Source organism: Mirounga leonina, unplaced genomic scaffold, assembly GCF_011800145.1.
Source record: "Mirounga leonina isolate KUSES-001 unplaced genomic scaffold, KU_Mleo_1.0 Mir_94, whole genome shotgun sequence".
Classification (NCBI taxonomy): domain Eukaryota; kingdom Metazoa; phylum Chordata; class Mammalia; order Carnivora; family Phocidae; genus Mirounga; species Mirounga leonina.
Genome location: NW_023270855.1, coordinates 46,703,946 through 46,725,040, shown reverse-complemented (window position 1 = coordinate 46,725,040; position 21,095 = coordinate 46,703,946). Strand labels below are relative to the sequence as shown.

Below are 21,095 nucleotides of genomic sequence, written 5' to 3'. Positions count from 1 at the left end.
TCTGCTTCAAAACAAACAAACAAAAACTATCTTCATGGCAAAAGTGACCTTAAACCAGGTTGAAAGATACAATGGGATAGGAAGAGGTACCGACTCACTGAGTGGCATGGGATAAAAGGGATTCAATGAACCGACGGCATCAGGCACTTGGCACAGGGCTTTGTATACAGGCGGCACTCAATTATGGCAGCTCCGGCCCATGCAACATCTACTGATCCTCCCCTTAACCCCTGTATGAACCTCAGTTGGACGGCTTCCTGCCTTCCAGGGACCCGGAGCTCACCATCTGCCTCTGCTCTGGGAATACTGCCCAAGCAGCCCCTGCATTCTGAGGGAGGGAGGGAGAACTCGGGAAGCAAGCCTGGAAGACCAACGCCCTCACTTCTCCGCAAGTCAGCCCTGAGGGGTTGGCGCCCGCATCCGCCCAGTCTGCACACTGGGAAACTGAGGCTCAGGACGACCCTGCCCTGCCGTCACCCAGCACAGGTCTGGAGACTCAGATTGTCACTTCTTTTTATTGAGTTACAAGTTGAGATGTGCAGGTTCGGTGGCGCCAGCCCCCCTCCCTCTCCCCTCCCCCCCCCCCACTTGGGCAACAATAGCTCCCAGCGCCAAGAAATGGGGGTGGGGAGGGTCTCGGGCAATGAGGCAGGGCCCCCGGAGGGTCCCAGGATCAAGCACGGCTGACACGGAAGACAGAGAGCGGGGTGGGGGGCCTGCCTCGGCCGTGGCGTTGAGGGGCAGGGGCTTCTGTACAAGGTCATCCTCCACGGGGGTTCCGGCTCCGGCCCCAAAACACCGATGGGTCCGGCAGGATGGAAGCGGAGAGCGGTGTATCCACTTGGCTCCCGAGAATGCCAGGCCCTACCCAGGCGGCCTGGGGGCGTCTCCCTGACCTGACTCCGCCCACCAGAGCGAACGGCCCGCCCAGGTGGTCCGCGCTGCGGACGAGGGGCGGCTCCTGGCTTCCTCCTGCTGTTCCTCGGCTTACCAAGCGATGCCCGGCCGGCCCAGCGGCTACTTCTTCTCTTCTGGGGGCGCGGGCAGGGGCTCGGGCAGGGCCTTGGGCGAGGGCTCGGGCTCCCAGAGCAGGAATTCGTGGAGCAGCGTGTTGACCGTCTCCGGACACTCCAGCATCACCATGTGGCTGCCTTCATCAATGAGCTTCAGGAAAGCCAGCAGCAGGATCTGCGGAGGAGGTGGGGGAACAGGCTCAGCGTGGCAAAGGCAGGCTGCCCTGGGACACCCAAGCCCATCCACACCAGGCCTGCAGCCTTAGGAAGTCCCTCCTGTGGTCTACCCTTCATCCCTCTACTTCCACCCAAGGGGGCGCTGGAGGATAGCCTGTTACCCCAACGGAGCTCAACTCAATATTCATTCAACATTTATGACGTGGCTACAATACGTCCAGAGCAGGATTTCTCAACCCCAGCACTACTGACATATAGGGCAGGATCATTCTCTGTGGTGGGGGTGTCCCGTGTACCGCAGGATGTTGAGCAGCATCCCTGGCCTTGACCCACCAGATGCCAGTAGCAGTGACCCACTCCCCCCACTCCACAGTGTGACAACTTATTATGTCTCCAGACATTGCCAAATATCCCTAGGGATCAAATTCACAGCTGGGTGAGAATCACGGAGATAGAAAGACAAGGTCTCTCATGCCAGGCTTCCCAACCTTGGCATTACTGACACCTGGGGTGGGAATATTCTTTGCCATAGAATCATTCTGTTCATTACAGGATGCTGAGCAGCATCCCTGCCTCCACCCACCAGATATCAGAAGCCCCTCCTCCCCATACATGACAACCAAAAAAGTCTGCAGACATTTCCAATGTCCCCCCGGGGCTCAGAATCCTTGCTGGTTAAGAACTACTGGTCCTGAGCTATTCCGAGTGCTGAGGATCCCAAGACCCTTTCTCGGTAGTGTCTGATCTAAAGATCCTCTGGCCCACCCTCTCCCAGAATTACGTATTGCATCCCTGGTCACTTATACAAATCCCAGCTCTGCAGAGCACCTTTTATGTGCAGTGGGGAAAGCACCCAATCCTGACACCTGTCCAGGGCAGCCCCACGTTCTGGACTGCACTCTCAATCTAAGCTCTCCCTTCCCTGGGAGCACAAGGCAGAATCCCCCTGGAGCGCGGGAGCAGGGAATGGGGGGGCGGGGCTCAAGTGCCAAGGCCCTACCTCGGCCATGCGCTGGTCTTCCTCCACCGGCACAAACTTGTCGTGCATGCCATGAACGAGCAGGACGGGCACAGTGAGCTCAGCATGGTAGACCTCGTCACCTTCAGGCCAGTACTGGCCACTCATCATGGCTCGCAGGACAAAGGATGACACGTTGAATGCATTGCCCTCCTTCAGTAGCTGCTTCTCTTTGGCTCCTTGGCGGGCGAAGCCAGCCCTGGTGGTGGGGACGCACTCCTGGAGGCCTCGTGCCAGCCCGGCTACCAGGGGTGCCTCCAATGCCCGTCCCAGCAGCAACACGGCCTCCCCTCCCACCCAACTCAGGGAGATGCCCAGGGTCCGCCAGGGCCGGGGTGACTCACTTGAGAAAGCTCCAAGCCAGGCAGGGTGACAAGCAGTGCAGGACGCACGTGGGCATGTTGAAGATGGAACAGAAGCTGGGTTCCAGTGCTGTGGGGCCCCCGCCGTTGATCATGATCACCTTGTGCACCAGGTCTGGGTACTCATGTGCCAGGAACGTGCAGAAGGAGACACTGCCAGTGGGTAGGTGGGTGGCAGGGAGGGTTGAAGGGGGGTGGTCAGCAGGATCCAGGCAGTGAGGGAGTTAATGCCCTCCCCTCACCCACAGACAGGTCCTTGAAGGCCAACATTCTTCCCCTGGGGCCCACGGGCACTGGATGGGAGTGAGGGATGGGGGGGCATCTTGAGGGCCCCCAAACTAGAGGACTATGTGTGTGTTAACAGTGATTTTTCCCCCTTCTTTTTGGAGAGAAGATCCAAATCCAGAGCTTTCATCAGATCCTCAAAGCTGCCATGACCCCCAAATGGGTAAAAATTACTTATTGCCAAGTGTTAAGAAAGCAATCCAGTTAGACTGCTACTCTTTGGTTTCCCAGAGAAACAGGTCCCTGTTTCCTGTGCATCCTTTCCCTGTAAGGATCCTCTTTCTCCAGCCTCTGGGCATGGCACATCAGCCTGCCTTATGCAGGGTGGCAAGGTGCAGCCTGAAGAGCCCCCACAGTCCAGCTCCTCATTCTCTCTAAAGCCAGGTTTGTTTGGCAAACGATGGCCTGTGGGCTAGCCATTTGTTTTTGTAAACTGAGTTTACCATTTTGTAAATGTGTAAGTTATTTAGTAAAGAAAGTTTTATTGGAATACAGCCACGCCCATTTGTTTACAATTATGGGGGCTTTTTTGCTATGACAGTAGAGTTGTAAAGTTCCAGCAGAGATGACCATATGTCCTAGAAACGTAAAATATTTACTATCTGGCCCATTAAGAAAAAATTTGCCAACCCTAGCTGTAAAGAGGAACAGGATACAAGCAAGAGTCAGTTGGACTTAACTGTACCAGTGACTCCGTGTGTGCCTTTGGGCAGATGGCCTAACCTCTCTGAACTTCCATCTCCACATCTGTGGAATAGTAACTGGGCTGTCCTTATAGCATTGCTATGAGGTCACAGGAACTACCACAGATGGGTGCTCATTTAATTGAAGGAAACATTTAGCATAAGCATCACCTTTTGGGGGTGTTATATAAACAAATAGGAGCCATGTTACTTCCCAGTCTGGCTTCCTTTCTTTCCGAAACATATGTGACGTTTCTTTCTCTTGTCTAATTGCATGGGCCACATCGCTAAAACAGTGGTTCTCAAACTAGGCTGGTCAGATCCTGCCTTTCCTCCTGGGTAAAAGAGAGTGGTACCACTTGGCAGTGATCAGGCACCCAGGCCCAGTCTTCAATGCAGTGGGAACTCACCTAAATGCTAGATGGTATTATGTATCACCCCTCTAAGTGGGAGTGAATTACAGCAACCTGGGCCCTTGTAAAAAGACTTTATAGGATTCTAATCAGCTCTTCCTTGGAGGCCTTGGGATCTCCAGAGCAACTGATTTTTGAACTTAAAGACACTGGTTCTCAGTCAGGGATGATTCAGACTGCCAGGGAACCTGTGGCGATATTTGAAGACACTTTTTTTTTTTTTTAAGACATCTTTTGATTGTCATGACCATCACTAGGCCACTGTGCCAGGGGCAACCAGTGGGTAGAGGCTAGGGATGCTGCTAAACATCCTACAGTGCACATGAAAGCCCCTCAAAGAGAGGAATGACCTAATCCAAAACGTCAGCAGTGCTGGGACTGAGAAACACTGCTTTGAAAGAATATGAGGGGCGCCAGGGTGGCTCAGTCATTAAGTGTCTGCCTTTGGCTCGGGTCACGATCCCAGGGTCCTGGGATCGAGCTGCGCATTGGGCTCCCTGCTCAGCAGGAAGCCTGCTTCTCCCTCTCCCACTCCCCCTGCTTATGTTCCCTCTCTGTGTGTCTGTCTCTGTCAAAAAATAAATAAAATCTTTAAAAAATAAATAAAAGAATACATAATGATAGCAGTGATGGCGGGAATCCCTATCTTGTTACAGACGTTAATGAGAGTTTTCAAGGAGAGAAGTCAGCGTTTGGCGATTGGATGTCCAGTCCCTGCTACCCCCATCTCTCTCCCCTATCCCCACCCCAGCATTGGCTCACCCGTAGGAATGCCCAATGAGCACGTTTCGCTTCTTGGCATAACGCTTGAAGATGGCACGCATGTCCTCTGCCAGCGCATAGAAGGTGTAGGCTGCGGCCACCTGGGGTGCCGAGCTGGCCCCGTGACCGGCTAGATCGGGTGCCACCACCTCATAGCCCAGGCGCACAAAGAAGTCCAGCTGCTCCTTCCAGATGGCCAGGGAGCCGCCAACACCGTGGATGAAAAAGAGCACCACGTCGGCCTGGGCACCTTTGCAGCTTGTGATGCGCTTCTCACAGTCAATGTGGATGGTGCGCTTGGGGCGCCGGGCTCGCCGCCGGCGCCCGCCGCTGCCACTCCCAGCACCGCCTGAGCCTGAGCGGCCCTCGCTGCCCGCTGGGTCCGCCAGCTCCACCTCTAGGGCGGCCGGCGGCTCCCCGGAGCCATTCTGCCCATGCAGGAGGTCAGCTCGAGGTGCCCGGCCCAGGTTCTCCACCAGTAACCGCCCGTTGCGGTACACGGTAATTCGGCGCTGGCAGCGGACCAAGCCAGACTGGTCCCCCTGGGCAGTATCTGGCCGTGGTGGAGGTGGGTTGGGGGCGGGGGCAGGCCCAGCATGCTTCACCCGCAGCACACGGCCAGGCTTGACCTCCACAAAGGTGTAGCCATCACTGGACTCGACGCTCTCCAGCGGCCCCACTGCGTTGGGCGGTGCGCCTAGCAGGCAGCAGAAGATCCCGTCGGTCACCCCAGTCAGCATGGTGTGTCCTGCAAGAGGGGGCACAACCATCTCAGGGGCCATCTAAACGATGAGCCCTCCACCCCCACAGCACCCACTCCCTGCACCTGCGTCAGGTGAGCTGAACTAGGAGGCCCCTTCTGGGCTCTAGTTTTTGGAGGGCCAGAGCTAGCCAAGCACCAAGATGTTTTGTCTGTCTGTCTGGTCAGTGCCCGCATGGTGGTCGGCTACCTTCCTGGCTAGCCTAGTCTATCCTAGAGAGAAGGACCTGGCTATGGCTGACCCCAAGAGGGGTCCATAGGGAAGGTGGTATAGTCCAGGGCTGCTTCTTGGAGGAGGGGACATTGTGGCAAATGAGCCCCCCCCCCCCCCCCCGCAGCTCAGGGTTATAACAGCTATGGCTTCCATAACCCATTCATTCATTCATCCATCCATTCATTCCTGCACACATTCTCATTTAACTTACTTTCACCAAATGGGCACATTCTGACTGCCTCAGAAGGCATCTAAAAAGGAAGGTGCAGATTCCATCGAGCCCCCATCCAGGCCTCTGAACCTGACTCCTGAAAGGTGAGGCCCTGGGAGAAGGGGGTAGGGACTGAGCTCCAGAAGGCCTTGTCCAGCTCCGCAAGACCCAGACTGAGTCTATATCACAGACGGGCAAGCTGAAGCCCAGTCTGTACCCTCGTCAGTACCCTGACTTCTGGGGGTCTGACACACAATCCCCAAAGGTGGAGATGAGGATGGAGAAGGTAAAGCCCTCCCTGGGGGCCTCCGGTCCTCTATCCTGCTCCCTGGGCCACCCCCCCCCCGTGTCCATGGCAACCACAGGCAGTTACATAACTCAAGGGGGATACCCGTGCAGCGCACCCCCATTGTCTAGGGCCTGGAGATGGGACCAACCCCTCCCCCGTCCCCATCCTGGGCGCCGCGGGGATAAGACATGCCGAAGGCACGGCCTCCGATGGCCCGTACTTGATGATAGAGGGGAAGCAGGTCGCGTCCCCCCACTCCAGTGGAATCCCAACCCCGGATTGCGGAGGGGGACGCAGATGCGCCACGCCAGGTCCCCTCCCCAGAGAGCCAGATCCCTGCCTCTCAGGTGCTAGTAAGCCCTGCGGCGGGGTCGAAGCCACTGGGGCTCCGCGGTTTCCTAAGAGCCCGAGCACTGGCTTTGTGCACACCCCCTTCCGAAGTGGAAGCCCCGGGGACCTCGATGTCCCCCTCCCAGAGCCCACTCCCCGCTCACCTCATCGAGGGCTCTGTAGCCCGGGGCAGGGCGGAGGGGTCCCGGGCGGAGAAGACAGCGTCCGCCTCCGGCGCCGTTTTACATGGTGGCACGGGGTCGGCCCGGCGCGTCTACGCGGGCGGGCTCGGGCCCACGGCGGTCAGCGCGGGGGCATCCCGCGGCCCCCGAGAGAGCCGGCCCTTTAAGTCTCTCCCCCGGGGGGAGGGGCCGTATGCCGACGGACGGCCGTCTAGACCAATCAGAGCTATGAAATGACCTGGCCTAGTTAGATTGCCAATCATAGGCGGTAGCTCCGGGATGAAGGCGGGCTCAGGAAGCAGCAGCCCCACCCCCTTCTGGGGCTTACCGAGGAGGAGGGAGGGATTGGGCCTGGCCCAGGGCCAAGAAGGGGTCCCAAACTGGGGTCTGCGGAGCTCCGGGGAGGTAGCAGCCGGAGCCCCTTACTACGAATAGGATCCCCTCCTCTAGCCCCTGCCTCTGAACAGCCTTGTATCCTCCAAATGGGACCCCCATGGTCCTCTGTGACCTTTCTGTTCTAGAGACTCCCAGATCTTTCCAATTCCGGGTAGGGAAACTGAGGCTCATAAAGGGCACAAAGTCACAAGGCAAGCTGGGGGACTGCGGGGCAGAGGTGGGACTTAAAACCACGGCTGTGTGATATCAAGTCCTGGAAATTGTTATTCGTTAAACCTTTAAACGGACGACTTGAAGCTATGAATAATTAGGGAATTGGAGTTTCACAGACAGGCCAGTTTAACCGCCGGCCAATCTAACCGGTGACTCTGTGGTCCCAGCTAGAATCAGAGATCCCAAGGTTCAAACTACATTTCCCTTTGTTGATATGTGACCTTGGGCAAGCCGTTTCTCTGAGACTCCACTTATTTCTCTACGAAATTAATCCTCTATGAGTATGCTATGCAGGTAAAAACACCCAGAATGATACGTGTTCAGTACATTATTGACATTATTATTGTATTGGTTTAGTAATATAATACCATATTGGTTTGCTAAGTGATGGTGCAGGTAGGATGGGCTTCAGAGGACAAGGGGTTAACCATTCCTTGCCCACTCCCATCTGGAATTTGCTGCCAGAGCTGAATTAGGTCCCACCTCCCACTCTTGCCCACTCAGGATGCTCCTGGGAGACTTCAGTTGATTCATGCAGTAAACAGTCCCCTTCTCCCGCCCCCCCCCCCCGGCTTCCAAGCTGGGAGATTCTGGGGTTCCTGCAGGGACTCAGCCACAAGCCTAGCCCTTGAGGAGCCCCTGGGCTTTTGGGAGAGTCTGGGGAGAATCATATGGGGACATGGTTGGGCCAAAGGGAGGGATGGGGCTGGGGGAGAGGAAAATATCCGAGGATTTTAAAAGTGGGGGGGGGGGGTTGGGAAGATGAGTACAACATCAGGCATAGACGGGTGTGGCTGAAATTTTAGAGGGGGTGTGTGTGTGTGTATGGAGGGCTTCATATGCTTGCCAGAGGAGCTGACTATTTTCCCTGGGGAAACGAGCACCATAGACGCTGAGAGAGAAGGGAAGGGGCTCAGATCTGAGTATTAGAAAATTTTTTCTAGGGCCAGAATGGAGGTACCACCAAGGGCAAGCTTGAAACACATGAGTTTTAGATTGAGAAACTGAATCCCCGAGAGGAGGAGGGACCACCCCAAGGACATCCAGGCAACTCCAACTTAGGTCTCCTGGGCTCCCCGCCAAGGAACAGAGACTTGGCTGGGCCCAGAGAAAAGCTGCCAGCCAGCTGTGTGCCATCTGCCTGCCTCCTGCTGGGGGAAGGAGGATCGACCAGACGTTTCCTGAGGCTGCCACCAGCTGCGCCACGGTCACCTCCGGGCACCCTCTGCAGGTCGACGAGAGAAGGAACCACAGCTCCCAGAGGACCCCGGGACACAACGTCTTGTACGCACGCGCATGCCAAAGAGGTGCCGTTCGCCTGCCACCTGCTGGCCCACATGAGGAACTACACTCCCTTGCAGGTAAGGACGCTCCTGCGGATGGGACGCAGGCGCAGAACTACCACTCCAGGAGGACCCGGAGGCCACGCGGCCTCCGGCCGAAGGAGAAACTACATTTCCCAGAAGTTTTCGTGCGCAGCTGCAGAGCCTATTCGCTTTGGAATAGCGGGCGTGGGGACGTCGCGACCGGCGGCTGGACATGGCTTTCTTGATCGGATCCGTAGGTCGCCAGTTGGGTCGCGTTAGGTGAATCCTCACGGGGTCCCTTCCCCAAATTTGGAAATAAGGGCGGTGTCGGGGGCTGGTGTCACCTGTTTACTGACAATATGACTTGCCAACGCCTTGCGCCTTGATGGAGCCGCTCCTTGAACCCAGGCTCCGTCCGGGCACGGATAGGGGAGCTGGGCTCAGAGTGGTGGGACGTCACGCCGAAGTCACAGAGTACCCCCTCTGACCTTCCTCGCCATCTCTCTTCCCCCGCAGGTGGCTCCAGCCCCGCGCCTGGCTGGGGCTCCCCGACTCCTGGGGACTCCTCGCCACACAGCAGACCCGGGGAAAGGCGCGTGGAAACGAGTATCAGCCGAGCAACATCAAACGCAAGCACAAACACGGCTGGATCCGGCGCCTGAGCACACCGTCCGGCGTCCAGGTCATCCTTCGCCGCATGCACAAAGGCCGCAAGTCGCTGAGCCATTAAGGAGCGCGAAGCTGCCGGCAGGACCCCCCCATTAGAGCATTTCTCTCTCCTGGGACCTCTCCTGCCGTTGTTTTTATGGGGAGCCGGGACAACTCAGACATGAGCCCTCCTCAAATTGTGGAGTCGGCCCCCGGGGGGAATGTCTGGGGTTGGACTGAGAGTGGGAGTAGGAAGTCAGACCTTGCCTAGTCCCTTTCTACGCTATTGAATTAGGAAGAATGTCGAACATACGGCAATACTCCACAATGAACCCTGTGTACTCAGTACACAGCTCTGACCACCAATTACCCACAACCCACCTGCCCCCTCCTGTGTTATTTGGGAACAAATCTCAGGCATTGGGTTATTTCTTCTGTATTTCAGAATGCATCTCTCCAAGAACAGAACTCTTTAAAACATAATCACAAAACTTTTCACCCCTAAAAAATGGTTAACAATTCCTTAATATTGTCTAATAAATGTTCAAATTTCCATTTGTCTTATATATGTCATTATTTTTCACAAGTCTGGGAAGGCTTGTGGGGAGTTAGGGTTTGAATCCTCCTGCTCCTTGGGGATGAGTTGTGTGACCTTGAGCAAGGCCTTAGCCCTCTGAAGCTCATTTGGCTCCTAGGAAATGAGGTGCTTATTTCTCCTTTGCTGCATTGTTGGAATAATAATACTCAGTAGCTTTCACCTAGTACTACTGAGTACTTTTTTTTTTTTTTAAGATTTTATTTATTTATTGGACAGAGAGAGACACAGCGAGAGAGGAACACAAGCAGGGGGAGTGGGAGAGGGAGAAGCAGGCTTCCCGCAGAGCAGGGAGACCGATGCGGGGCTCGATCCTAGGACCCCTGAGCTGGAGGCAGACGCTTAACGACTGAGCCACCCGGGCGCCCCTGCTGAGTACTTCCTATGTACTGGGTGCCGAGGGGAGGAGCACTTGATTTGTACCCAGGCAGTTTGGAGACTGCGGAGTCAAGGCTGAGAGGAGGATCGTAAGGGCTGTGGGAGCCCGGAAGAAGTTTCACCTGGCTTGCACTTGGGAAGAATGTAGTCAGAGAAGTCTTCCTGAACGACGTAGCAGGGCCTGGGAGGGCCCAAAGGGAGAAAGGATTAGACCCAGGGGTCAGGATAAAAGGTGGATGAGAGAGGCTGGAGGGTCTCAAAATTCGGGGCCAAGGGGATGGGACTGGATCCTTGGGGGACTGGGGAGCCACGGGGGCATATGAACAAGAGAATCTGAGCTGTCAGTCCAAAGATAGGAAGCAGCAAGTGCAGAGCAGTTTAGATATGCCGAAACCTAAGGTTAGGACCCTGGAGAGGATGCTGGGGGTGTTACGGTAGGTCCCTCTCTTCCGGGACTGCTGTGGAAACTCCTTGAGACACCATATTAAAAAGTGAAGTAAACACTAGAAAAAGAAATCTGCGGAACCTCCCAGAGTTGTGAACTACAAATCCCAAGAGGCTTCAAGGGCATGGCCTCCGCCCACTTCCGGATTTTGCTGCCTTCGCTTCCAATTCCCGGGCGGGGTTTTGCTTCCTCAACCGAACTTGACCACGAAGGGAGGGGGTGTGGTGCCCAATGGACGCGTGACTTAGCGGGGTCTGGCCAATGGGAGCGCGTAGAGGCCGCTATTCTGGGGCGGGGCTAGAGGGCCGGCCAATGAGCGGGGGGCGGTGGCGCCATCAGTGTGGGCTGTGCCGTGGCTGGAAGTTACTGTGCGGCGGCGGCTAAGAAGGCGGCTGTGGTGGCGGCGGCGGCTGCTGAGGCGGTGGCTGAGGCAGCGACGGAGGGAACAGAAGATGGTGAGAGAGGCTGCTGGGCCCGTACTCCCCCTCCGTTCGACAAAATGGCGCCGCGGGCCCACCCACCTCTAGTAATCCCTGAAGCCCCTCACCTCCCTGCCCGGCCCCCTCAGGCCCCGCCCCGCCCCTCGCTCTGCCCTATAACCTTCAACTTCGGGACCCTGCTGTGAGCTTCCTGCTGACCCTTCCCCGGCGCCTTCTCTCCGACCCCTGACCCCATCTAGGCTTCCAGGCCCTGACAATCCATTCATTTCCGGGTCGCTGCTCCGCCGGAAATGGGTGGGGGTGGGGTCCCCGAGACCCCCATTTCAGGCCTCGTTCTCGGCATGCCGAGCCTGGGTCTCTCTAGTTCAGGAGGGTTTGGGAGCCCGGCCTGGGCGTTGGGGCGGGGGAGGGGGCTTGACATCGTGACATGTGGGGCTTTGTCGCCAAAGGAAGTGCGACATCACAACTGCTCAGGTCCCCCAGAGCCCTGATCCCACCCCCAGCATTCCTGGCCCGACCTGCCCCTAGGACAGAGCAGCTTCATCTCTCTTATCCCCAGCCCCCTTCCCTGTTAAATGGAGGTAGCAGCAATAGTCCAGACCTGATAGGGTTGTGGCAGTTCAGAGAACTGATGTCATGAAGGGCTTAGGACAGTTCACAGCTCATCAACAGATGAGCTGGGTGACTTGGGGCTGGTGGCATCTTTTCCTAGCTGGCTTCTCATCTTTAAGTGGGAATAATGCCATCTGGTTGGGCCACTTGCTCATCCTTGGATTTGGCTATAATGGTTCTTTGGGGTTCTGTCCCCGACCCTGTAAAGTGGGATGGTGACTTGGCATCAGAGTTGTGCTCAAGGCCCCCCCCATCCCCCACTATTTGGCATCCCCAGAACTGACAGGGGTGATGCAAGCTTTTGTCAGGGCAAGTCAAAGCCCCATTGTTGCTGGACCCAGAGTCCCAGCCCACAGCCTATAGCTCATGGTATGTGGTGGGGGATAGGCAAAAGAAGGAGATGGGAAAGTGGGTTCTTAGCGTGTGGGTCCCTAAGCCTGGGTGTTGTCCTTGATTCATTGCTGCAGTCTCATCCCCTATGTCCCGTCCATAAGAAGTTCTGATGGCTTTGCCTCTAGAATGCATGGTGAATTCATCCACAGTTGCCTACCCTGGTCCAGGCACTGCCACCTCCTGCCTGGATGCCTGCCCCAGTCACCTCCCCAGTCTCCTTACCTCCATCCTGCCCTGTTGGCAGTCTGTAATTCACCTGGAAACCAGAGGGAGCTTGTAATTTAAAATGTAAATCTCATTATACCACTTTCTAGCATATGAGATACTCTAGGGGCTTTTCGTAACCCAGATGAAACCCCAGCTTCCCCCTCAGCCCCCAAAGCCCCTGTCCACCTCTGTGACCTCATCACTACCCTCTTTACTCCTCCCTCTGCAAGCTCCAGCCACACTGGCCTTGTTTTCATGTCCTCCTCCTCTTAAGTCCCTTCTGCCCCAGGACCTTTGCACCTGCTGCTCCTTCTGCCTGGAATGTTCTTCCTGTGAACATCACCTCCTCAGAGGAGCCCTTCCTGACTTCAGGAGGCCCTTTGTCTCTCCTCTCTTGGCACACCTTTTCCTTTCATCTCCTTTTAGATGGGTCACTCGTGGGCTGCCTGTGCAGGGATGGCACACACATGTTCAGTGAGTGTTTGCTAAGGCAGTGGACAGCTTCTGGGCCCAGCTGTGGCTAGGATTTGTCTGGCTGGAGTGAGGATTTCTCCCCTGTGTCTCAGGCCTCGTTTTCCTGCTTAGCTGACAGGAAGTACTGGTCATACTGTCTTCATTCATTTATTCAGCACAAACACATTGATGATAACAGGTGGCCTTCAAGGGAGCTCTGTGAGAAGCTCTTTCCAGGGTGGGAGGTCCCTTCCCCCAGGTCACACAGCCAGTGAGGGGCCCGGCCAGGATTGAGTGCAGGTGTGGGGCTCCCGCACCTCTCACCATTCTGCTGCCTGGCCCCATATGAGCCCTGCCAGGGGTCCAGGATTGACACAGCCCTGCCCTGCCCTCTGCCCTCAGGGAGGAGCCAGTCCAGCAAGGGAGGTGGATGTGTAAACAGATGACCTCGCTGGGGTGTGATCTTGGCTCTGGCAGAGGTTTCCAAGGTGTGGAGAGAGGAAAGGGGCAGAGGGGGATTTTGAGCTGGGTGGAAAGGTTGGTGGGTGTTTCCCACAGGGAGAAAGGAGGGGCATTCTGGGAGGATGGCACAGCACCAGCAGAGACGGACGGGGTTTGTGGGAGGAGGACAGCATAGGCCAAGTCGAGCCAGGCCTGTGGAAGAGTTTGAGCAGGAACAGAAGCTCCTCCTCACCCTTCAGGTCTCCGTGCCTGCATCATTGCCTCTGGGCAGCCCTTCCTGATCCTCCAGATCAGCCACATCTTTCCCCAGTGCTGTCCTGGGTCTCATGTCATCTCACAGCACCCTCTCTTCATGGTCACTCTGCATTCACTGCACAGCTCTTGGATTTACACCTGTGTCCTTGTGTACGGGGTGCTTCCCGGGGCCAAGAGCAGCTCCATTGTGGCTTACCCCAGTGCCCTGGTGCCGGGCCTGTGACATAGTAGGAGCCTGAGGAAAGCCTTGCTGGATGGATGAAGCTGGCCCCATAGTCAGGTGGAGTTGGGGCAGGGGTCCTGGGATGGACGAGGCAAGTTTGAGGGGCTTTGAGCTGTCTCCAGGGCAGTAGGTCACACAGATGTGAGGGCTGCCTCCTGGGTGGAAGTGGGAGGCCCATCCACATTCCAGCTTCCCTTGCTGGTCCATACTGCCACGGTCTTGCTAGGGCCCAGTAGAGGAAGGGCTGATTCCCACAGAGATGAGGACACCTGTTCCTGCCTGCCCTAGAGGGTGGTGGGGGATCACCTGAAGGGCTGCTTCCCTGAGGTTGCTTAGCTTGGGCTCAGGTATGGGGATGGATCTCCCAAAGCAGGGTTAATGTAGCCTGCAGGGGCTCTGGGCCCTTGGTTTTTAGACGGGGAAACTGAGGCACTGGCCTGGCATGTAACACAAAGAGCTTGACCTCTGAGGTTGGGTGAACCTGGGTTCAATCTGCTTCCTTGTTTTCTTGTTGGGGCTGGGTGATCTCAGACAAGTACCATGTGACCCTTCTGCCTCAACTTCCTCATCTTTATTTTGAAGTGACTCCAGCCCCTGGAGGGCCACGTGGGGAATCCCTCCCCAGATGCCCCACTCCAGGCCTGATGACAGCGTTGCCCTCCTGTTCTGCTGAGAAGTCACTCCCTGCCCCAAGCTCTTAGCCGTCATCCCTCCCTGAGCATCCCTCAGGCTCTCATGCCTCAGTTTCCTGAGGTGGACATGGCTCTCGTCAGCCTTTCTTGCCCTCATCTTACGGCTGAGAGTCACCTCCTTCCCAGAGTCAGGGCCTTTCCCCTCCAAAAACCTCACCCTTTCTTGCCCAGCTCAGGCCAGAGTGTCAGGGAAAAAGGACTTTTGACGAGTCAGGCCTGTGAATGAATTCTATTGCTGGCTCCCGGCAGCCGCATGGGCCTGCGAAACCCGGCCGTCCCGGTGAGGGGCCAGGCTCCGCCCCGAGGACAGGGCATTCTCCCTTCACAGGGCAGCCTCCGTGTCAGTGGGCCCCAGGAGTGGCTCACAGACCTGTTTGCTCTGGTCCACACAGCATTTTCTAAAAAGCCCAGCCAGCTTGAAAAACCTGGCAAGGGCACATTAAGACTTGGATTTCTGAGTTTTCTTAGAACTTGGGAGCTAAAAAAAGGAAAAAAAAAAAGAACTTGGGAGCTCAGTTGCCCCTGAGCTCTGGTTTCTGTAGAGCGGCACCCTGTGTCCCGGCCACCCTCTCCTCTTCACCCAGACCCCTGCTCCCTCACCCCTGTTTCTTGTCACTCTGGCTCACAGGGTTTTTTGGGGTAAATGAGTCTTTCCCCATGCCAAGTCTCTATCAAGGTGGATAAATGGAAACGAGACCAGGAGTTTAATATTCAGCAAGCGTAGAGGGCAGGTCTGGGCCCGGGTCTGACTTCCCACCCTGCTGCTTGCTCCAGACTTTAACCAAATGGCCTGTCCTCACTGAGCCTCAGTTGTCCCACCTTTTACCTGGTTACAGGGCTGTTGGGAGGACCCCAAAAGAGAACGCTCACTTCTCCCAGGGCTAGTTACTTTTTCCTGGTCATCCCAGGGTGCACATCAGGTAGCCAACTTACAGGTGCGTTCTGGAAAACTTAAAAGAACACAGAGACGGAAACTGGACGTCACCCGGAAGCCCAGTCTCACGGGAACTCCAGGGGCGGCCCGGCCTGCTGCCTGGTCTCACTTACCATCTTCCCTGTCTTCTAGGCAGATTTTTTGAAAGGACTGCCTGTCTACAACAAAAGCAATTTTAGTCGATTTCATGCTGACTCTGTGTGCAAAGCTTCGGTGAGTGCATGCTCCGGGCACTGGACGTGGTCGGGGAGCTGCCAGGGGGAAGGGGGTGATGTGTACACCCCATCAGGGTCTTGCTAGGAACAGAGGCTGGTCTTTAAGCCCGGCCCCATCCGACATCTTTACACATTGTTCTATCTTCATTGGAGGGTGGGTGCCCAGTTGAAGGGGTGGGGGCCCTTGTCAGCCTACCGGCTCTCTTAACCCATGTCTTCCCAACTCTCCTGCAGAACCGACGTCCCTCAGTCTACCTGCCCACGCGGGAGTACCCATCCGAACAGAGTAAGTGGCCTCTGTCAGTCTGTCTCAACCTGGCTGCTGAGGGCAAGGGCTGCAGGGCAGTGTAGGTGGTGACCCAGGGGATGCCAGTCAGCTCCCAGCCCTTGGGAGTAATGGAAAGCCTCGCTTGCTCTAGGACCCTCCTAATCTCCACGTGCTGGCATCCACATCCAGCCCCAAGGGGGTCCTCCGTAGCCCTCATCTGCTCACCAGCCCTCTCCCCTTTGTCTCCCATAATTTTGGGTGTCCCCTGCCAGCACCATGTCACAGACCCCAAGACGACTGTACTGTGGGAGGGGGATCCTGCCCAGCCTTGGGTAGGCAGCTCAGGGAGGTAGGGGCGACCAGGTGGAGGGGCCTGCAGAGAAAGACACAGAGCCTGCAGAGCAGGAGGACCCCAGCGTTATTGTGGTTGTGGTGTTTTGTTTTAATTGTGACGAAGAAGCTACCTGGACCCTGCATGGTGGGTTCTGTGGTCACTGGGGCACAGCTGTATAGATCTGTGTTCCTGATCTGCCTGGACCTGTGTGCTGGGGTCATTCCCCCACCTGGGGGTGGACTCCCACATGTGGCAGAAGATTTGGTCTCTCCCAAGAAAGCAGGGGCCCAGGTGGAGCAGTGGGCTTGGGCCCCTGGTAGTAGCTTTGTATTTCGGAGCAAAAACACTAGGCTTCCCGAAATCCCCTGTGCTGGGGGTGCAGACGTGGAGCCCCAGCCAGGCCACCCAGGGCAGAGACGGGTGGGAGACCAGGGAGGGGTGAGCGCCTGCCCTGGGAGGGGCAGTGCAGGCCGGGGTGGGGACTGGGTCACCTGCAGCCTCTGCCTGCAACTTTCTCTGCCTTTTCTCCTCAGTCATTGTGACAGAAAAGACAAACATCCTTTTGCGCTACTTACATCAGCAATGGGACAAAAAGGTAAGGCACATGGGGTCAGGTGCTAGAACTCGTGGGGACCATGGTGGCCAGCGGGGGGGGTGGGGCGCTAAGTAGGGGAAGGACACAGGTGGCTGGGAGACCAGGTGTTTGACGGCTGAATCGGAGTTTGCCAGGCCATCCAGGGGAGGGAAAAGCATTTCAGAGGAGTGCACAGCTGTGCAGAGGCCGTAGGGTTCTGGTGCTCGGGGATGGGCCAGGGCTTGTCAGGAGGCACCGAGGCCTAGGTAGCACAGAGGCCAGGCTACCCACAGCCTGCCCGCGCGGCCCTGGCGGCAGACAGACCAGTATGTTATTACCTAGAGTCTTTGTTCAATGCTGAAATGTACACATGGTGACAATTCTAGGAGATGCAAATGGGTGTAGTTGCAGTGAGAAGCCGCACCCCCATCTCCCCTCTGAGGCTGCCTTTCTGACAGGACATTTTTTCATTTTCTTCCTTCCTTCCTTTCTTTTTTTTTTTTTTAAAGATTTTATTTATTTGAGAGAGAGAGAGAGACAGCGGGAGACAGAGCACAAGCAGGGGGAGGGGCAGAGGGAGAGGGAGAAGCAGTCTCCCTGCTGAGCAGAGAGCCAGGTGCGGGGCTCGATCCCAGGACCCTGGGATCATGACCTGAGCCGAAGGCAGATGCTTAACCGCCTGAGCCACCCAGGTGCCCCCATTTTTTCTTTTTCTTGAATGCAGATGTGTATGTGTTCTGCATCATAGTCCATTTGGGGTTTTTTTGCCTAACATTGAACATCAGACAGTGACCTGCTCTGGGCCAGGCTGGAGGGGCCCCCATGATGAAGTGACTGCTCAGAAAATCTAAAGCTGCTGAGCCCACCTTGTCCTCCTGCCCTACCCCGCAGACCTTGCTTCCCACCGGGGGGAAAAGGAGAGTTTCCCACGCAGGCCCACTTTTCCTCTTCTGTGGCAATGAACGTCCCGCCGGGTGGCTCCTGAGTGCTTTTTACCCCCAGGCATTTTGGACGGTGTGGGGGACATTGCCAGCGGTGGGGACTCCTCACAGTGCCCAGGAAATGCCAGGCCGGTGGCCCCAAAGACTGTGGCTGAGTGAGGGAGGTCTGGCGGGCGGGGGGGCCCTGGGTTGACTGCCCCACTTCAGCCCAGCAACAGGATTTCAGGGGCTCACCCGAGTGCAGATTTACACCCCTTCTCCTTCCTCACAGAACGCCGCCAAGAAGAGAGACCAGGAGCAAGTGGACCTTGAGGGTGAGAGCTCGGCGCCCCCCCGCAAGGTCGCACGGACCGACAGCCCGGACATGCACGAGGACACTTAAGACTCTCACTCCCCCCACAGGCGCCTCCTGTCTTGTCTGCTCCTCGCCCGCCCGCCTTGTGTAAGCGCCCCCCGCCCTCCACCCCCACCGGCCTACCCACACCCAACCATCCATACCACTTCCAACCTCATAGGAGCCGATGTATTTATTTTCCTTGAGTTTTTATTTATGCTGTAAAATGTACCAAGCGATGGTTAAAGGGGACGTCAGACCCAGTAGTGTGATGTTGGTAGATGCTTTTTAAAAAACAACATTGTTATTCACAACCCCCCCTCCCAGATCTCCCTTTTGCCCCCCACCCCCTCCACCCCAATTCTCCGGAAAAAACAGAGCGTGTCTGCAAGGGTCTAGCGCCGGGGCCCTGCTGTAGCCCGGCAGCATGGGTGGGAGCCCTTCTCCCTGCTCCTACTCTCCAGTCCGGGCCTTAAAGACTTGGCTGGGACCTATTCCGTGCCCAGGCTTTGCTCTGAATGTGTGCCAGGGGGAGAAGTCAGCATTTCCGGATCTTTCTCTTAAGTCATTTTATCATGGACTAGTGCGTGCTCCGTGTCCACCCCAATAAAAGGATCTTTCCTACTCGACCTTGCGTCTTTGCTCCGTGTGCCTCAGCCCCAGAGGACGGAGCTACTGAGAGTCGTCTCATCATCACCAAGAGGAGCCAAGAAGGGCCCCCACGTGCCAGGGCCCTGGGACCCGCTGGATTCTCTCATGGGCCTGCTGTGGCCACCTCGCTCAGAGCCAAGACCTACCCGGACCCACCCCCATGCCTCACCTGTCAAGGTGTCCCGGAGGACCAGGACACCCCTGAGAGATGGTCCATGTCGCCAAGGATATAACTGTGGTCAACCCCACGCCCTGGATGCCTTGGGTCAGGGTGGCATGCCCACCAGCCACCGCGGAGACAGCCCAGGTGGCCCGGCCTCAAGTGCCCCTGGTTCAGAGACGAGGCACATGGAGCTGCGAGGAACACCCAGCCCAGGGGCTGTTGGTCGGCGAGTTACACACAGCCACTCACGGGCTGTCAGCTAGGCTGGGTTTGGGCCTGAGTTTGGAGACGTGGGGGGCATTCAGGCTCCAGGCAGAAGGTTTGAGGCTTCAAACACTGGGCCTGGGGCCAAGGGGAACACTGCTTCTCCCCCCACAGCAGCCCCAAGTGGGGGCTGTGGTCTGGGAGCTGAGTGCTGTGGCTTTGGGGGAAGAGGGGGGTTGGGCCATGGAGCTGGAAGGAACACCAGGCCTTAGGGGGCGCCAACCCCAGATTATCACTGTGGAGCTCCCTGCCTGAGCCAGACCGCTCGGGCCTGGGCCACCCAGCGCCTCCCACGGTGGAAGGTTCTGGGGTTTACCACCTAACTGTGCCGTGGGGCCAAGGGGCTTTTCCTCCCAGCTGTGGGCGGCATTTACACTACGTTGTGTCCCTGTGGTCACAAGGCAGGTGCTCACAAAATACAAGCTGACCTCGGTAGTGTTGTGGTGGGCTGAGTGCCCAGAGGTTCTAGATGCCTTGGGATCCCCAGTCCCAGGGCTCGGTCTGCCCCTAGGCAGGCACGTGGTGTCGCTGATTATTAGTGAGTACGGTTCAGCTTCAAAGGCCGCAGGACAGCGGGAGCCGGCGGCACCCCTGCCCTCACCTCTGTGGCCCTTGAGGGACTGGGTTCGTCTGTCAGTGTCATCCATGGCTCAGGCAGGGGTCCCACGGCCAGGGCCCACTGAGGTCTCCGGAGTGCAGGCTCCTCGGCCAGCCTTTGCCCACCTCTCCTGCCTTTGGGACCGCCCCCTTATTCCTCTGCTCCTTCAGACACCAAACTCTGCCTTCCCACACCTCTGTGCCTTTGCACAGTCTGCTCTCCTGCCTCCAGTGAACCCTGGTTTCTTTCGCAGCCCTCCGAAGTGCCCCTTCCTCACACGGGCTCCCCCAGCCATGGAGCAGGGCACATCAGGCTCTGAGCCTTTAGCTGTGGACATGCTTGGGGCAGGGGGAGGGGCCGCGTCCCATTCCTGACCACACAACGAAGAGTCCCAGCAACTCGGGTCTGACAGTGGTCCCACAGTGGGGCGTCCCAGCCACTCCCCAATTCCATCCCCGAATGTGCCATCCCCTCAACATCCAGACTCCGGTGCCAGGTGCCTTCTGATTTTCCTACCCCAAGTTCTTTCTACCGCGTGTGGCTCTTCATATGGCAGCCTGGGGTGGGGGGCAGTTATGCCAGAAAGTGGGGCAAAGAGGACTGTGTCACCTCTGTCCCCCGGAAGGGCCAAGGCCAACTCAGGACCCAGGCCTGGCACCCAAACTGCTGAGTCTTTCCAACACTTTTGAGATTTCTTCCTTTGTCTAGGAGGCTGAATGAAGCCAGGGCCTGAGGCTCTGCATCTTCTCCCAGGGGACCCAGGCCTGGAGTTGGCCCCCAAATCTGGGCCGACTCAGAGTTGGTGCAGTCTGGAGTTTTCCATCTGTGGCCTCAAGACCCAGTTCTTAGGAGGAGGAGGGGCACCCACCCTAGGCCTGCTAGGTACCCCCCAAAGCCAGCACCAACTACAAGTCACTGGGCCCCCTGATCCCCCTTCCACTGCTCTGTCCTCGAGCACTGTTGAAATATACTTTTTATTGCATTTCTGCCGTTTTACAAAAATATGACAAAATAAATTAAAAACAAATAAATAATCGCCTATTCTGTGTGTTTTCTGTTGGTTTTTTGGGGTTTCCTTTCGTTTTCCCCATCCAAGTCGAAAGGAAAACGGCAGATGGCGGGGGGGGGGGGGGGCGGGCCGGTCCCCGGCCTTGCCCCAGGACAGGGCAGCCAATACTGGGGGCCGTCGGGCCGAAGCGCGTTTTCTGGGTGGCGGCCGCCGCCCCGGTCCACGGACTGATATTGCATCTGAGAACAGGAAGGCAGGGCGGGCGGGTGGAGCTAATGCCAGCCGCTGGGCCAGCACACGGCCTGGGGGCTGGGGCTGGGCGAGGGCGCCGGGGCCTCGGGGAGCTCGGAGGTGGGCGGCAGCGGCGGGGGCGGGAGGCTGTAGAAGCTTGC

At 57.0% G+C, this 21,095-nt stretch overlaps 4 protein-coding genes across 4 annotated transcripts in view; 2 read left to right on the top strand and 2 right to left on the bottom strand.

The window, feature by feature from the left end:
- Positions 1 to 496: 496 nt before the first annotated feature.
- ABHD8 (abhydrolase domain containing 8) lies at positions 497 to 6,880 on the bottom strand. The gene is made up of 5 exons (XM_034997253.1): positions 6,682 to 6,880; positions 4,714 to 5,461; positions 2,553 to 2,723; positions 2,191 to 2,407; positions 497 to 1,188 (listed from the first exon to the last, which is right to left on the bottom strand). The coding sequence occupies exons 2-5, from the start codon at positions 5,451 to 5,453 to the stop codon at positions 1,018 to 1,020; spliced, it is 1,299 nt and encodes a 432-aa protein (XP_034853144.1). The 5' UTR covers positions 5,454 to 5,461; positions 6,682 to 6,880; the 3' UTR covers positions 497 to 1,017.
- A 1,848-nt stretch (positions 6,881 to 8,728) lies between these two features.
- On the top strand, positions 8,729 to 9,816 carry MRPL34 (mitochondrial ribosomal protein L34). The gene is made up of 2 exons (XM_034998554.1): positions 8,729 to 8,894; positions 9,132 to 9,816. The coding sequence occupies exons 1-2, from the start codon at positions 8,848 to 8,850 to the stop codon at positions 9,343 to 9,345; spliced, it is 261 nt and encodes an 86-aa protein (XP_034854445.1). The 5' UTR covers positions 8,729 to 8,847; the 3' UTR covers positions 9,346 to 9,816.
- Positions 9,817 to 11,005: 1,189 nt separating this feature from the next.
- On the top strand, positions 11,006 to 18,647 carry DDA1 (DET1 and DDB1 associated 1). Its single transcript, XM_034996458.1, has 5 exons — positions 11,006 to 11,136; positions 15,485 to 15,565; positions 15,802 to 15,853; positions 16,703 to 16,764; positions 17,956 to 18,647. The coding sequence occupies exons 1-5, from the start codon at positions 11,134 to 11,136 to the stop codon at positions 18,064 to 18,066; spliced, it is 309 nt and encodes a 102-aa protein (XP_034852349.1). The 5' UTR covers positions 11,006 to 11,133; the 3' UTR covers positions 18,067 to 18,647.
- A 932-nt stretch (positions 18,648 to 19,579) lies between these two features.
- Positions 19,580 to 21,095, bottom strand: part of ANO8 (anoctamin 8) — a 10,907-nt gene continuing 9,391 nt past the window's right edge. The window contains exon 18 of the mRNA XM_034997545.1: positions 19,580 to 21,090. Within this exon, the coding sequence (XP_034853436.1) occupies positions 20,976 to 21,090 (115 nt within the window). The 3' untranslated portion in view covers positions 19,580 to 20,975. The remainder of the gene's footprint in view (positions 21,091 to 21,095) is intronic.